Consider the following 17,587-nt stretch of genomic DNA (forward strand, 5'->3'; position numbering starts at 1 on the left):
TGCCTGCATTAATGCAATGATACCGTACAGTCTATTATTGAAAGCTTCAAAACTCTCCTCAGAGTCAAAATCCTAACCTTTATGATGGAATCTCAAGAACCAGTGAGACAAACATGCATGTGTTTATCATCTCTGGGACAAAATGGCTTCAGAGTTCCCTGTTAACTTGGGTCATTTGTTAGCCTGTAAAGATCCACAAAAAATAACCCCTGTTCCTTTTCTACTCACCTTGATCTCTAATGACCACATGATTCTTACCTCTTGTATAGCCCATCTGGATTTTGTACCAGTTGCTTATTACAGCTTATGAGTACCGAATACCCTAGCCTGGAACTTTCAATTCTGGAATTATTACAGAATCTGCTTTTTGACCAGGACCCTAGTCTTTGCCTGTCAATCTATGACATGAACAGATAGTTGGAATTAAGAATTTTAATTCTTAAGGCTATAAGTTAATATTAGGTGTTTATTTTGAGCCTTGCTGGTCTAGATAAATCATATAAATTATAGATGACTCAAGCTGTAGAAGACAGTATAGTGCAATGTTTATGTGCACTGGCCTTGGAGTCAGGCCGATCTGGGTTGTAATTCTGGCTCTGTTGCTTACTATCTGTCATCTTGGGCAAATCACCTAAGCACTCTTTTCTTCAGTTATCATGATCTCTTAAGCTGGGATAATAAGAATACTTACAGTAGTGGGCTATTGCAAAGATTAAATGAAATGATGGAAGTAGAGCCCTTAGTTTAGTTCCTGACCTATAGCAAATGCCAATAAGTAAGAGGCAGCTTCCATGCTTTGTTGCTGTTGCTGTTTATTCTGGGAATAAAGAGAAAGGTCCTTGTTCCCTTTTACCCTCTTTGGATTATTTGATCAGGCTAGGTTATGGCCTGGGATGAGTAACAGCAGGGAAGCATTATCTGTGTCCTGGAGTGCGTTCCAGAGAGTCCCTTCCCAGCACAAGGGACATAATCAGGCTCCATGAGATTCAAGGGGTATTTCATGACACAGTAGTTGCAAAAATAGTAGCATGACACAGTGCTTCTGAAGTGCCAATTTTCTTCAGACTAATTCATTATAAAACCGTCGTCCTGTTTCTGAGTGTAGGTGGAAAACAATAGTTATTTATTTTACTCTTTGAAAATAGCTTCTAGCTCCCAGGCTTCTCCATACTCATACTCAACACTATGTACTAAGCACTTGGTCCCATTTTCTTAGTACCACCCAACACGTAGTGACTACATCCTCACCTGATGGGCTTGCTGTAAGAGCTCCATTCTCTCCTGAAGAATCTGACAGTCGTACTCTCTGCTCTTCCTCAGCATCTGCCGCCGTAACTTTTCCACTGCTGTCCTCAGCTCCTCTTGCTGTTTCTCAGTTAATAATTCACCAAACTTGATAACAGTTTCTTGCTGCAGAGCATTGTACAAAGTCGCTTCTAGTTCCTGGATTCTCTGGCAAATAGAATTAGAAAACCTTGGAATTTAGCATCTTAAGTGTGGTGTGTGAATGTACACATGTGTGTACATGTGGAGGGATGTATTATTTTAGTCTCATAGGATCCTAGCAACAAAATAAATTTCAAAGCTTATCCAGCTTAGGGACTATTCTGACGGTGCAGTGGTTAAGAATCTGTCTGTCAGTGCAGGGGACACGGGTTTTAGCCCTGGTCTGGGAAGATCCCACATGCCGCAGAGCAACTAAGCCCGTGCGCCACAGCTACTGAGCCTGCGCTCTAGAGTCTGCGCACCACAACTATTGAAGCCCACACTCCTAGAGCCTGTGCTCTGCAACAAGAGAAGCCACTGCAATGAGAAGCCCACACACTGGGACTTCCCTGGCGGTGCAGTGGTTAAGAATCTGCCTGCCAGTGCAGGGGACACAGGTTCAAGTCCTGGTCCGGGAAGGTCCCACATGCAGTGGGGCAACTAAGCCCACGCACCACAACTACTGAGCCTGCGCTCTAGAGCCCACGAGCCACAACTACTGAGCCCGTTTGCCACAACTACTGAAGCCCGCTTGCCTAGAGCCCGTGCTCCGCAACAAGAGAAACTACCGCTATGAGAAGCCCGCGCACCGCAACGAAGAGTAGCCCCCCACTCGCCACAACTAGAGAAAGCCTGCGTGCAGCAATGAAGACCCAACTCAGCCAAAAATAAATAATTAAAAAAAAAAAAAAGCTTCTCCAGCTGAAATATCCTTTTGATGATTCCCTTTATAAGATGCCATAAGGATCATCTAGCCAATACGTGAACTTCTCTGATGATGGAGAATTTGTTCTTTTTCTTGGGATCCTGTCCATTTCACATACTTTTCATTTTTAGGAAGTCTTTACTTTGTTATAATAACTGTATATCTTTCTATTCTCAAATGTAGCTGAAAATAAGTTTGTTCTCTCTTTCATTTGACAGATATTTAAAGACATCTATCATGGTGGCCATATTTTTAGAAATAAGCATTGAAAAGTGGTCCAAGTTGGAATAAAATAATTGAAATTGGAGATATTTCACACACACAATGCCACCTCTCTTCCACATGACACACCTCTGAAGATGGCTTTAGAGTCTACATTTTTTTCTTAAAATAAAAATTGGGAAATATAGCCTAGAGTCTTTGGAATTGGTCTGTTTTTTAATACTCTGAGATTTATAGTTGCTCTAGCTATAAAATGCTTCCTTGAGGCTTTTCTTTTTTAGATGAAGAGTCTACTCTTTCTTATATCCCAGTTTTCTTTTCTTTCACATGCTTCAGATACAGTTACCAAAATCTATCATCTTATCCCCTGTGACACTGACATAGGTGAAAGGACACGCCCTGGTGAGAGATGTTCTCCAAGCTCCTGTCCTGGACTAAGCAGGTCTCATCTTTTAAAAGTTAAATATATTAATAATTATCTGAATGAGTCTTCAATCCTGGGACACACACACATGCAGTTTAATCTTATTGTGTGTAGGTAGAGAAGGCAAGGCTAAAAGGATATGAAGGGAGGGAAAAATTACCTCCTTCTTCATTCTCTAATCAGCGGCCAATACTCATCGTCTCCTTTCCCCATCAGTCAGTGCTCAGAATCTCTTATTCATCTTGGGTGGGGAGTACTAATTCATCTTTGTTATAAGCAGGGGCTAAGTGCTTCACTCTTTTCCCAAAAGTGACTCAGGCTGCTTCCAGGAAAGCATTATAAAAATCTCTACTAGCAACTCCTCGAAATGTTCCTCTTTTTCTCTTGAGTCATTACAGTGTATTATGGTGGGGGGCAGGGTGGTGTCCACACGGAGAGAAGAAGTGCAAGCTGTAGTCCAATATGAGGAATGATGCTTTATGAATTTGGTACAGGGGAGTGGATCAAATGTGCTCCTCAGTCAGTACAATCTTCTGGAGGAGAGAAAAAGGCACAGCCCATTTCCCCATATATTCTTTATTTTTTTTTTCATTTTTGAATTTTATTTTATTTATTTTTTTATACAGCATGTTCTTATTAGTTATCCATTTTATACATACCCAAATATTCTTACTGTGGCTGGATGACGGTAGTTAAGGCCACAATGTCTGGAGTCAGATCTAAACACTACCTACTTGTGTACCAAGCTGGGCCAAGTTCTTTCTCTCTCTAAGCCTTCATTTTCTCATATGTAATATATAAATAATAATATTCCCTATACCTCTTAGGGTTGTTGTCAGAAATAAATGAATTAAAAATATGTATCACATTAAATACATCATTATTCTATCCCTAGATTAGGCTCCCCAACAATCAGATTTGATTTAATAAAATTTCTCTTTAATCTACACTGCCATCCAATCTGTTGTTCATTTAAATATTATTTAACAACACAATTCAATTTTTAAAAAAATGAAGTATAATGAAATATTTATTAACTATTATAAGAGTATTGTAACAGCAAAGAACTAGAGATATATTTGTTCTAAAATGAGAACTGGAAACCTCTGAATAAATGAGCTGCACATTGTGGTCTATTCAAATACATGACATGACCAATTACACAGGATGCTTTACCCCAGAGCATGTAATCGTAAACACTCGGAGTGTCTCCAATGCTTGTTGTACCTACCATATATGCTTGGTCGAGAGCTTGTTTCCTGTAGTCTAGTTCTTCTTCCAGATAGCCTTTGATTTTGCAGAATTGTTCCTAGAAAAAAGGGCCACATTAATAGATAGAGTCAGCTTAGTTAATGAGAAAGTGATATATAAATTGTATTGATTAGTGTTTTCTCTAATTCCACTGTAAGACAAATCACTACTATTTGTAGGGTCACAGATTTTGTCTTTTAGGGAAATAGTTCAACTTTTATAGTTTCACACAGGGAATGTACAGGTCAATGGAAAGAAGCAAAAAATATATAACAAACAATCCACATGGAATGTCTTAAAGGATTTTTATACCAATTTAAGAGTATGTCATTAAGGATAGATTTTTGTTTGTTTATTGGTTTGTTTTTTGGCCTCACTGCACGGCATGTGGGATCTTAGTTCCCCGACCAGGGATCGAACACATGCCCCCTGCAGTGGAAGCATGGAGTCTTAACCACTGGACCGCCAGGGAAGTCCCTAAGGGTAGATTTTTGACAAGATAAATGCTATAGATGCTAACTAATAAGTATATCTGTGTAACTATACTGGGATAGTATATTTCTGTAAGAATGTTATGAAATGTAATAGAGCAAAGTTGTATAATAAAAAACAATTTATTCAAACTCATCTATGTATCATTAGCAAACACAAAGATAATTTAGAGAGTGGGCGCAAAGTTAACCACACATATTGCTCCATCCACATACCAACTAACTGACCAATTTATCCATCTACCTGTCTCGCTAAGACTTATGAAGGGGTGGTGGAGGCAGGGGGTTGGGGGCGGGCATCTGCTTTAAGAAGAGTCATGGGGGACTTCCCTGGTGGTCCAGTGGTTAGGACTCTGTGCTCTCACTGCAGGGGGCATGGGTTTGATCCCTGGTCAGGGAACTTGGACCCTGGTGTGGCCAAAATAAATAAATAAAAAGAGTCATGGGAAGGGGGAAATGGGAGTTGTTGTTTCATGGGTATAGAGTTTTAGATTTGCAAAATGAAAAAGTTCTGGAGATGTGTTGCACAGCAAGGCAAATGTACTTGACACTACCGAACAGTACACAAAAAAATTGTTAGGATGGCAAATTGCATGCTGTATGTTTTTTACCACAATTTAAAATAAATTTTATTTTAAAAAGAAAGAAAAAAAAAAGACTGTGGAGGCAATTCCACCCACAGTGCCACTTAATGAGTGAGTGTCTGCTCTTGCTGAAAAGCCAGAGTGAGCTGGGAAACGTAAATCTGATGCTCCCTTGCTTGTCCTCAGTTTCTGTGTGTTTCTCATATTGCGAGCATCTTGCCATTTGCATCAAAAAAATGTATCTTTGTATAGAACATAGCTCCAAGCACAAGTCAACTCTTTCTCTGTATGCTTAACAAGGAACAAGGACCTCTTCTAACACTGAAGGTAAACTTGATTGCATCAACTTTTGAGAGAGGATATGTCTGCATGCGATTTCTTTTTTTTTAATTTATTTGTTTATTCATTTATTTATTTTTGGCTGTGTTGGGTCTTCGTTGCTGCGCGTGGGCTTTCTCTAGTTGCGGCGAGCGGGGGCTACTCTTCGCTGTGGTGCGCGGGCTTCTCATTGCGGTGGCTTCTCCTGTTGCGGAGCACGGGCTCTAGGCACGCGGGCTTCAGTAGTTGTGGCTTGTAGGTTCTAGAGCACAGGCTCAGGAGTTGCGGCGCATTGGCTTAGTTGCTCCGCGGCATGTGGGATCTTCCCGGACCAGGGCTCGAACCCATGTCCCCTGCATTGGCAGGCGGATTCTTAACCACTGCGCCACCAGGGAAGCCCCTGCATGCGATTTTGCTAGTGACTTTCCTAATTACCTTTGAGCTCCAGTGCCTAGAATGGTGTCTGTAACAAGCTGATTGCTTAATTAATATTTGTGCATTTAAAGAGTTCAAGGGTATTTTGAATATAAACAGTTCTTGTTATATGTTTTGATTTTACAGCCTAACCTGTTGGTAAAATGTTAAGTCCTGTGTAAAATATGAGCAAATGATTTGTAAGCTGTCACATGCTATATAAATTCAACTTGTTGTTCTTACTATAGGATTCCCTAACCTGATAGGAATCACTACCTGATTTTTAGTAATAATGATAACAGTAATGACAGTACTGTTATAAAAATCTATGTATTGCTGTACGTTAAAAATGACCAATTCCCAGGCTTGGGGATTTAAAAAAAAAAGCTAATAGTGGCAAACTACACACAACATAAAATTTATAATCGTAACCATTTTTAAGTAGTGTTAAGTATATTCACAGATAAGAAAGTTTCACAGAAAAAAGTTTCACAGAAACTTTCTTATCTTCAGTAGTGTTAAGTATATTCACAGCGTTATGAGACCAATCTCCAGAACTCTTTTCATCTTGCAAAACTGAAACTCTGTACCTATTAAACAATAACTCCCCATTTCCTCCTCTTAGCTCCTGACAACCATCATTTTGCTTTCTGTTTCTATGAATATGACTACTGTAGGTACCCTATATTAGTAGAATCACACAGTATTTGTCTTTTCGTGACTGGCTTATTTCATTTAGCATAATGTCCTCAAAGTTCATCCATGTCATAGCATGTGTCATAATGTCCTTACTCTTTAAAGGCTGAATAATATTCCATAGATGGATATACCACATTTTGCTTATCCATTGACAGACACTTGGGTTGCTTCCATGTTTAAGCTATAGAGAATAATGCTGCTTTGAACACAGGTGTACAAATATCTCTTCAAGAGCCCGCTTTCAGTTATTTTGGGTGTACTCCCAGGAGTGGTGTTGCTGTATCATATGGTAATTCTATTTTGAATTTTTTGAGCAACCACTAACCATATGGTTTTCCATAGCAGCTGCACCATTTTACATTCCCACCAACATTGCACAGGGTTCCAGTTTCTCCACATCTTCATCATCACTTGTTATTTTCTGTTTTTTGTTGGGTTTTTTTTGAGAGTAGCCATCTTAATGGGAGTGAGGTGGCTTGGGGATTTTTAATACCAAAGTTACACCCATCATTTCTCTAAATTTGGTGGAAAAATTATTTAGCCTAAGAAAGAAAACACCTAACTGGATTTTCTTCAGCATTAGTTCTGGAAATACTACAAAATTACAACATGATATTTCTGGAGGCTATAGCTTGAAATTGTGGGGTACTTCTGGGCATCCTGTTTCACAGTCTATACACAAAATAATGGCAAGGCTACAAACTTCCATCTGTGCCAGGTAAAACTGATAGAAAACAGTTGTTTTCCATTTGTCCTGTCAATTTTTCTTTTGTTTTCTGACATCTCATTTTTACTCACCATGTCACTTTCCAATTCCATCATTTTCTGGTGCAGGGCAGCCTCTGCTCCCTCAATTTGCTGGATCCACTAAGGGGTAAACCAGACACAAGTGTTTGACATGATTGCTTGACATGGTGTAAAGGGTGCTGCCTCCTGAGCTGCTTAGTCTCTTCCCCTTATATCTCAGGAAGCAGACTAAGAATTGGAGTGAAAACTTGGTACATTTTATCTCTTAGCTCAGAAACAAGTTTATAAATTTCCACTCATTCATTCATTCTTCATTCAACGAAAGGCTTCATTGATATCTACCATGTGTGAGGCAATGTGCTAGGTACTAGGGCTGTGATGGTGAATAAGACCAACACATGTTTTGCCCTCATTGGAGGACACCATGGGAGGCTTTCTTGGAAATGACAATTGCACTGGGTGTAAGGAATGAGTCAGAGATGACTAAGCAAAGGTGAGGGGCAAGTTCCAAACAGAAGGTATGTCTAATTCTCCATGATTGGAGGGAGCATGATGAAAGAAAGAAGGCCAGGTGAGACTGGAGAAATGGCATTTTTTTCAGTATATGACACTGATTACAGCTAAATGTTGAGGAATCATTTTTGTTGAGTGGAGACAAATTTTAAATCACACAGAAACTTATCTTTCCTAACACTTAGAATATATCATTCTGATAGATGGTGTTGATATTAGCACAGATGAATACCCTGAATGAATTTAGACTTTGAATAATATAGTGTGAGCCTACTACATATATGGTTTCAGAGAATAAATTGTTATAATGGGTCTCTATCAAGTTAACCATCAGCTTATCCCTCAGGGAGGCAATTGGGCAAATAATTAAGTGTGTGGGTCCTAGAAGCCTTGGGTCTAATCCCAATCCTAGCTTTTCATGGCTATGTGGCCTTGAAATGTTACCTGGTCTCTCTAAGCCTCAACTTTCTTATCTGTGAAATGGGATTAATAATAATGTGAAGATTAAAGGATGTAATTAACCTAAGGACCTACTGACAGTGTACTGCACATACTAGGTAACCAATACATTCTAGTTTTTGGTTAACATTCATATTTGTACTTCCACACTGTTAGAAATTTGCCAACCAAATTTGGTTGCCACTACCAACTATTTCAACTTAGTAGTTGCCACTACCAACTATTTCTTCTTAGTTTGTTTGTGATAAATTATGTGGTGTACTGAGCATTTTTCTATATACTAAAGACTTGGTATTCACAAGGGGCCACCATATCCAACAGCCCCTTGGTTGTAAGGAACATGGGGAAAGAAAAAAGGCCGTGGAGACTAGAGAGGTGCTAATCTCTCAGCTCTTGTACATACACATGGCTTCCCTCATGAAACAAATTTCAGTCCAAAGTCATGGGTTTCTTGTAAACAGCCTCATATTGCAATTGTGTACCATCAAGCTTTATTAAAATGCTTCCTCTTGCTTGCTGCCCATTTACCATTGAGAAACAAATTCTCTTGTGTACCATGTTTTGTTTTTTTTTTAAATATTTATTTATTTGGTTGCGCTGGGTCTTAGTTGCAGCAGGCGGGCTTCTTACTTGTGGCTCGTGGGCTCCTTAGTTGCGGCATGCATGTGGGATCTAGTTCCCTGACCAGGGATCGAACCCTGGCCCCCTGCATTGGGAATGCGGAGTCTTAACCACTGTGCCAGCAGGGAAATCCCACACTATGTTTTTAAGAGACCCGTGAAGTGAAGTAGTCTGGTCATGGGCTTTAGCTATAGATTTGTATGTTGGCTCCCAACCCTGACTACATGGATGATGCAGGGTGAGGAATGAATAGCCCAGGCCACAGTTTTCTCACAGATAAAATGAAAATAGTGGATGAATATAGGGTGATTGTGAGGAGCAATGAGATGATGCACAGACAGTATTTAGCATAGTCCCTGGCCCATAACATGTCCTCACATAAGGTCACTGCTCTTATTATTTTTAATACGAAGTCACAATAGGATTTCCTTGTTGGAAATTTGTCTAGGCTCAACCTCTGGCTAAAGGTCACACTCTCAGATGGTAGAGCGATAATTCAAATGTGTGGTCTCAGGAAGTTCAAGGTGATATTTACAATTACTTGGAGGTAGAAATGTTTATCTGTGAATCCCAAACATGGGAGGGGGGGTGACTTTAGCTTATGAATTGCAAAGATTTGCACAAAAGGCAACTGCACAGACCATGAGCGTTTTAAGGACAAGCTTGTGTCTCATTCAGCTGGTTGCTCACTTTCAATCACACTGCTAAGCGCGTAGGCATCACCCCTTGATTGTTTAACCCGAACCCCTCACACCTGTTTTGCAAAGGAGGTAAGTGGATGCACGAACTAATACATCAAAGCTTTACTAGAACAGCTCCTACGTGCTATACGGTACTTTCTGCTTTTAGTAGGAAGCTTGAGGGAAAGCTTGCAATAAAGAATCACAGCCCTTCATGACTCCAACTGGATGAGATGCTCTGGTGTGAAAAACTAGGGAAACAAAGAGTGAAAAACAGATTCCAGAGTTGCCCTCGTGGAGCGTAGAGTCTAGTGAACTACAGAAAAAAAAAAAAAAAAAGCGTGGTTGTATTACAGTTGTTAAAAGCCATGGTAGCAGAAGCACAGGTCACTGTGGGAACACAGAGTGAGAAGACCTAACTGGGCTTGGGTGAATAGGAAGGCTTCCCCATTATGGGAGGGTCTAATGATTAAGATTTAGCAGGACAAAGGTAGAAAGGAAAGAAGAGAAAATCTAGACAAAAGGAACAGTGTAAAGGACCAAGGGATGAAAATATGTAGAGGTAGATAGAGACAGAGACATAGAGAGAGAGAGAGAGAGAGAGAGAGAGAGAGAAAGAGAGCGCCAGAGCGAGAGGAGAGAGAAGAGAGGAGAGAGGAGACTGGAGCCCCAAAAGGATTTGTGCATGGCTGGACCTTGGTTGGTGACCAAGGAAGGAAGGAAGTGGGGTGCTGGAGAAATAGGTAAGGGCCAGCTCCCAAGGGGCCCTCTTGCCAAATTCTGGATTCTAGACCTATATTAGGGACAATGTGGTGCTATTAATTTGATGGCAAGAGGAAAGGGAAAGTGATAAGGTCTGTTATTAAATTGTGAAGGGAGGAAGTTTTTAAAAGAGCAAATCCCAGATATTTCACATGAAATACTTCAGTATGTGTCCCTAACACTTAAGGTCTTTAAAAAAAAAACATAACCACAAGGCCATTTCCACACTTTGCAAAATTAACATTAATTCCTTTTGTCATCTGATACCTGGTCCATATTAAAATATCCCCAGTTGTCAGCAAAATGTCCTTTGTTTCACATTTGGTTTGCTTGAATCAGGATGCAAAAAAGGACCATTTCAATATTTCTTAAGTAACTTTTTATTTTATAGCAATTCTTCCCTCTCCCTCTGCCATTTTTTTTAAATGTCATTGTTTTGTTTGAGTAACTTAACTGGGTCATTTGACCAGTAGAATTCCCTCATTTCAGACCGGAGCAAGGTGAATGCTTGCTCATGGTTTCATTTAATTTACAACATGCTTTTTTATGCATTTAGAAATTAAGAAAGCATCTCAAGGAACTTATAGTACATAAGTTCTTACTTTATCCAGCCATGTACACATGACTGTCAACTATGTGCCGATTCTCAAGGTGCCCTGAATACGGCCAGTTACCAGGTTTCTTCACTTGGCTCATTCCTTTTTTCCCTCTCTTGCATTTACCAGGTTTAGCCACAAGGGGGTGAGAGAACGCTCAGTGTTGCTCTTCTGACAGTCCCCAGGTTGGGCTTTCTAAATGAAGGTGCAGGAAGCCACCACCAAGTTACAGAATCAGTTGGAATAACTGGTATGTATACACCCAAGGAAAAGCCCACAGAAAGAGCCATGCTCCAATTTACCATTTAACAAAACCCTTCTTTATTGGTTTCCCTGCTTGGTAAGGATGGCTTAAGTAATGTAATCCAGGTTTTGCATTTTTACAGAATTATATTTTTAAGAGACTTCAAAGCAAGAATTATCCACCCACCCTAAATCAGTGTGTAGACTCTTCTTTTGTGTGTTCTCAGTCTACCTGGGTTATATCACCCTGAAGAATAAAATATTTATTAGGTATTCAATAATGCAAAATCATGTGCAAAGAGATTGTCCTTCAACCCCAAGTGTTAAGCCAGACACTGAGATGATTTGAATGTTAGTATGATTTATTACCTTTTCTGCCAGGGACAGCACAGTGCTGGCCTGAATTATAGCCACTTGCTCTTCATTTCTTAAATTCTGTGGCGGGGGTTGGAGAGGTGGGGAGAAAGAAAATAAGTGAAAACACTTTTTGACATTTACACTATCAGAAGATACTGCCTAACTTGCCTGCCACATACGCATGCATGGAACATTCACAAACGGCCTATTCTATTTAGTAATAATTCTTAACAAAGAGTTCATTCAAAACCTGTAAAAAGAACCTTAAATGTGATGTTTTTATATCTCTAGTGCTGACTGGATTTTATGTTTCACTGTAAGCATACTGCATTAATAGTCACAAGAAAAGCAGAAACCAAAATGAAATAAAGATGGTGGGAAGCAGCCACACAGCACAGGGAGATCAGCTCGGTGCTTTGTGACCACCTAGAGGGGTGGGATAGGGAGGGTGGGAGGGAGACGCAAGAGGGAGGAGATATGGGGATATATGTATACGTATAGCTGATTCACTCTGTTATACAGCAGAAACTAACACAACGTTGTAAAGCAATTATACTCCAATAAAGATTAAAAAAATGAAATAAAGAGTAGAGCAGTTTGATGTGATTTAACTGATTTTGTTCTCTCCTTTGGTAATTTTTCAAGGGAAAAAAATCGTGTGACTACTTCAACCTATATACATCATTCATCTAGTATCTCAGTGAATGGTCCTCCCACTGAATTAATATGCCTTGACCCTGTCTGGAAGGTGTTTTTAGAAAGAAAAGGGATTATAGCTTCCTAGTGCATTTTTATGGGGCTGCCACCAACCCTACTATTTAGCAGCATTTGCAACTGCATGACTGATTAATTTCACCCCCATATGCCTCCCAGCAACAGTCAGAAGGTAATTAGCTTTAATCACCGCAGACTCCCTTGGCATTCAAACCTGAAACCTGCGCATGAAAAGCACCTTACCAGTTCCCACTTCTGCCACTACCTTCCAGAGATCCTTACAATCCCTTAGCTGAGTGGTTTGATAGATTTGTTGATACTTTTCCAGAAGCCGCATGCTTAAGTGAACCTGCTGTCTCACTTGCTATTATTTTTTTGTTTTTTTCTATTTATTTATTTAATTGAAGTATAGTTGATTTACAATGTTGTGTTAGTTTCAGGTGTACAGCACAGTGATTTAGTTACACACATATATATATGTGTATAATTACATTTTCAGATTCTTTTCCCTTATAGGTTATTACAAAATACTGAGTATAGTTCCCTTCACTGGCTACTATTTTACACGTGATGCACTGGCAAGTATTTCTTGCTTCTCTTTAGGCAAATTCATATCTTTACTGCACTTAATCAATTCATTACTTACCCCGTTATCACCCAAGATATCAAGCTGCTTTATGAGATCAGGGATGTTCACATCCTGCAAAATCAAGGAGATTCATTCAAGTCGTGGCTTACCATTCTACCAGTGCCTGCCTGAACCTTGAGTTAGAGAGGACATTTTGAGACCTGCTCTTCCTGGGTTTGTTTTCAATCAGGCACAGCTGTTTTTACATTTCCACTTTGCTTTCTATAAGCTGTGTGAACCTGGGAAAACTACTTAACAGTGCATTTTCAATTTCGCCAACTGCAAAATAAATACTTCCTTCATAGGCTGATTTGAGGATAAAGAGATTGTACATGAAAGCGTCTAGGATGTACTAAGGACTCGGGATTTGCTCAGTAACTTTTTTTCTTATGATTGTAGAAAATTGTTTCAACTGTGGTAGATTTCAAGCATTAAGAAAAGTAACAGGAAAGAAATTTAAATAACCAACCAATTTCATTCTAATTAATGGAATTCTGACCTGGTTGAGATTTTGACTGCCACATAGAAAACTACAGAGCAGTTCTATTTTTTAGGTGTTTAGCATTAATTCCATCCTATGGAAAACAGCTGATTTTTATTATAGTCCCTGAGTCAATTTGAAGCAGCTGAACTCCATTTAAAAGAGTTCCCTTGTATATAAACTACATGCACTGATTAGGTTGTTTGTGATTTATCTAAAAACAAAACATCTAAGGAAAAGACAAAGTAAAGTCCTTCTCATTGAATTAGAGTTGAATCAAAAAATTGCTTTGGTTTACAAATTTTCACGCAGCCCAGGAAGGCCAGAAGTTTAAACAACATGAGAGTGATTTAAGACAGAAGTCAAAGAAGCACAATTTTCGACCTAATTTCCCCCCCATTAGAAAGTACCACTTTCTCCTCTTACTCAGGTTCAGATAACAGTATAGCAGATCCCTACTGCCAGAAATACAAAAGTCTAGCTCAATCTCAGAGGTAGAGAGAAGGCAACTAAAGCAGGTATATTTGGCAGCTCAGAGTGGGAGCAGGAAGGGCCATGCAGTAGGTAAGGAGAGACCAGGAGGAGCGGGAGGCTTCCTAGCCTTACCTCTGGAATAGTCAGTCACTATGTGATTCTGTTACATTGAGGGACAATATATTTTCCAGGGGATGGAGTCACCTCCACTCGACCTTAATATTTAAAATGTACTCCAATATCACTAAAGATAAGATTATATTTTGTCTAAGTGAGCAACATGTTATAATCCCCAAGGCCTTCCAAAAGTGAAATCCTCCCTAAAACACCCATATCAAAAGAGATGGTGGGCAAGATGATTTCAAGGTTTCCTCTAATACTGAAATTCCAAGATGATGAATTCCATAGCAATTAGAACAGCACAACAAAGGGACTCAACAAATACCTTTTTATCTGGCATCCTTGAAATATGTTTCTTAAAATATTGAATTTATTTAATATTTCCTCCAGATTATCAAGGGTAGTTATCTTAATATTTTGATTCTATATCACTCTTTATGTTACTCTGTTCTAAATAATCATGGCTTCCTATTTTTTTGTTTTTGTTTTTTTTTGCTGTTACCATTCATACATCTGTCACACATTTATTTTGTATACGTTCTGTCGATTTTCCCATAGATGTGACTATTATCAGTTCCTACATAGTTTGTATCAAAACGACATCCAGTGACCGAAAGACAAAACAGTCACAAACAACCTCCCCTTTTCCAATTCCCAGTTTTTCTACTGTCTACAACATACACAAGGAAACATCTGCCTACCTTGACACCTTCTTTCATACAGTAGATCTGTAGAGCACTCACACCATCTGAGAATGGGTGAATTTGCAGATTAAATGGAGGGGATCGTCTCTCTCTTTCCTTGAAATACAGTGAAGAATATTTGGGAATTAAAAAAAAAAAGCAACAACTGATTAATCACTAAACCAGTTGTCTGTGGCCTCTATGCTATTTCAGCAGCTTATCAATATGCCATTTGGCAAAAAAAAAAATCGAACTCAAGATCTTCATGCTTGAATTTAATGGAAAAGAACTGATAAGTCAACTAAGAGATGTGGGAGAAGAATTTAACATGGTGTCATCCAGTTTTGCAAATTTTTTGATCAAGGGAATGTGGGAAGGGGAGTTCCATTTTAAACTACATGAATATTTAGAGCTTTCAGGTATCACAAAGAATGTTCTTCTGACCATGAAGTTTTATGGCAGCTCATGGTCTTTTGCATATTCAATCCACTCAAGCTTTATTAGTAAGATTTGTGGGCTACCAAAGATGACTTAACTCTTCTTCACTGAAGCATACCAACTGCTAACTTTATCCAAACCTAATGTAAAATAACCTCAAGAAGAAATTGCTGGCAAAATAACAAAGAAATCAAATGGGAAATTTTCTTATCCTTTACATATCAGCACACATTCAACCAGACCCTAAGCCAGATTCTGCATGATACAGTCAACATTTGATTTGATTGATATGTTTTACTTAAAAACAAAGACTCTGAAACTTGGTCAAGTTAACCAAAGTATTTCCTAAAACAAATTACCTTGCTTCTTAGCCTTTTGCAGAATGCATTACAGAATAAAAAGTTTACTTACAAATTCAAGGGTCTACCAATAAAATATTTTTGTATATAGTACATTTTAAACTATAATTCTTGAAGTAATATTTTCCGGAGTCAGAATTCAATGAAGGATGGAAATGATTATTTAAAAGCAATGAAATATTGATAAAGTTTGAAATATATTATTCAAATTATTTAAAAATTATTCATTAGCCTTGTTCATAAAGGCAACAGTGTTGTAAACTATAGTATCTGAGCAGACAATTTTGAGTTGCATCAGTGCTTCACCACGTACTAGTCACAGGACTTGGGCAAGTTATTTAACCTCAGTTGCCTCATCTATCAAATCTTGGTTGTGGCTGTGAGGTCCAATGAGAGTATGTATCTGAAATGCTTAAGTTAGCACCTCACACAAAGAATGGGTTCAGTGCATGTTAATATTTTTATTATCATTATCATCATTTCCTTACTTCTAGCTCTAGATTTCGAAACTCCAGCAGCTCATTCTGGTCTCTGGCATCCTGCAGTTCCTGTTGGAGCCGGTGATTTTCTGCCTCTTGTTTTTCTATCTGATAAAGTAAATCCTCAAGTTAGGTGGACATTGCGAAAAGCATCTACAACTTTGCAAAGCAAGCATGGACAGCATTCATTTACACAGTGAATAAATTGTCTAGAACATGAAAAAAGTCCCAAGTAGATGTGAATAAAATAAATCTTTAGTTTTCCCTCTAGTTATCCTTTGGTCGAGTATTTCCGGTCATAGAGGAAAATACTGGAGGATGCCTCCATTCATTGAGATAAAGTCTAGGGACCCTATGAATAGTGAATCTGTCCCTTGTTGTCTGGGACAGTGTCCAAGAACTAGATTTAATGGTGCAAATAATGGAGACTGACACCTCTTATTTCTGGAGTTACAAGTTGTTGAAGAAATATTTTTTTAAAACAGCTCTGATCCTACACAAACATTTGTTGAATTCCAGTTACCTGCAAAATAAAGCCGAAGTCCTCAATGGAATTCAAAAACCTTAATAATCTGCTCACCAGATTTAGGTGTTATCACTGTCATGTCTACACACACACACACACACACACACACACACTCACATGTGATCACACACACTTGAATCTAGAAACCCAGATCTACCCTATGTTCTGGTTACTCCAGGAGCTCTGTCTGTGCTCACCTCTGCCTGAAAAGGGCTCCCCAATTTCCTTTTCTACATGAGGAAATCCTATACTTCCTTGACGTCTCCTAACATAAGAGCCTTCCCCTGGCTCCTCAATCCAAAGTGACAACTCTCCCTTCTGTTTTCCCATAGGGCTTTCCTGTAGGACATCTAGTGTAACCTGATGAAGCATGGAATTAAGTTAGTTGTGTACAAACCTGCCTTGCCCTGTACACAGTGCCCGTGTCCACAAGGGATCAGAACATTTTCATGATCTGCAATAGGTTTGGGGCTGCCTTCGATATTAGCTGTGTGGGTGGGCCTTCTGTACAGTAACTATTTAAAATCTTGAATTTAGAAATAAAAAATCAGGGGCTTTTTAATGTAGGTTGAATCTTACTTTCTCAAGGATAAACACTTGAAGTAGAATGTTTAGCTTTATTGTCACTTTGGTTTTCTTTTACTCTTAGAAGCCTGAGCTCAAAAAATTCCCCTTTTAGCCCAAAGAAATCCAGACCAAAGAAAATCAGAAAGAAAACATAATGGGAGTTATTTTTTTAGATGATAAATAAGTGTAATAACACTTATTACTGGGCATCTCGGAGACTACTAAAATCTTCTTTTTCTCATGGCCTCCTGATATAGAAAAATTATAGAAAAATAAAGATGGGGGAAAGTGAGATACTATGTAACATTAATTTATGTAGCCAACTCAAGTTTTTTCCACTAGATTTTTGTGGTCTAGTAAACTTTTGAAAGTTTTCAGAAGTTGACTATTTCCTAGAATCTTGGATTGACATCAGAGATGGGATATTTGGGGAGATTCCTGGATCTGGTGGTTAGCACTAGCCATCATATTAGTGGTTCACAGGTGGCTACAATTCATAGACCAGGGCTAATGTCCATAAAGTTTCTTTATAGGGACCTGTAACCT

At 38.9% G+C, this 17,587-nt stretch overlaps 1 protein-coding gene across 4 annotated transcripts in view; it reads right to left on the minus strand.

Annotated features, from left to right (window-relative positions):
• The window catches only part of JAKMIP2 (janus kinase and microtubule interacting protein 2), a 192,190-nt gene that overhangs the window by 20,265 nt on the left and 154,338 nt on the right, over nt 1-17,587 (minus strand). For all 4 annotated transcript variants that reach the window (XM_057541740.1, XM_007194192.2, XM_007194191.2 and 1 more), the window contains 7 exons: nt 15,958-16,056; nt 14,691-14,789; nt 12,933-12,986; nt 11,585-11,650; nt 7,393-7,461; nt 4,069-4,146; nt 1,249-1,452 (listed from right to left, as the gene is read on the minus strand). In XM_057541740.1, the coding sequence (XP_057397723.1) occupies nt 1,249-1,452; nt 4,069-4,146; nt 7,393-7,461; nt 11,585-11,650; nt 12,933-12,986; nt 14,691-14,789; nt 15,958-16,056 (669 nt within the window). The remainder of the gene's footprint in view (nt 1-1,248; nt 1,453-4,068; nt 4,147-7,392; nt 7,462-11,584; nt 11,651-12,932; nt 12,987-14,690; nt 14,790-15,957; nt 16,057-17,587) is intronic.

The sequence above is a fragment of the Balaenoptera acutorostrata genome, chromosome 2 (genome assembly GCF_949987535.1).
Source record: "Balaenoptera acutorostrata chromosome 2, mBalAcu1.1, whole genome shotgun sequence".
NCBI lineage: Eukaryota > Metazoa > Chordata > Mammalia > Artiodactyla > Balaenopteridae > Balaenoptera > Balaenoptera acutorostrata.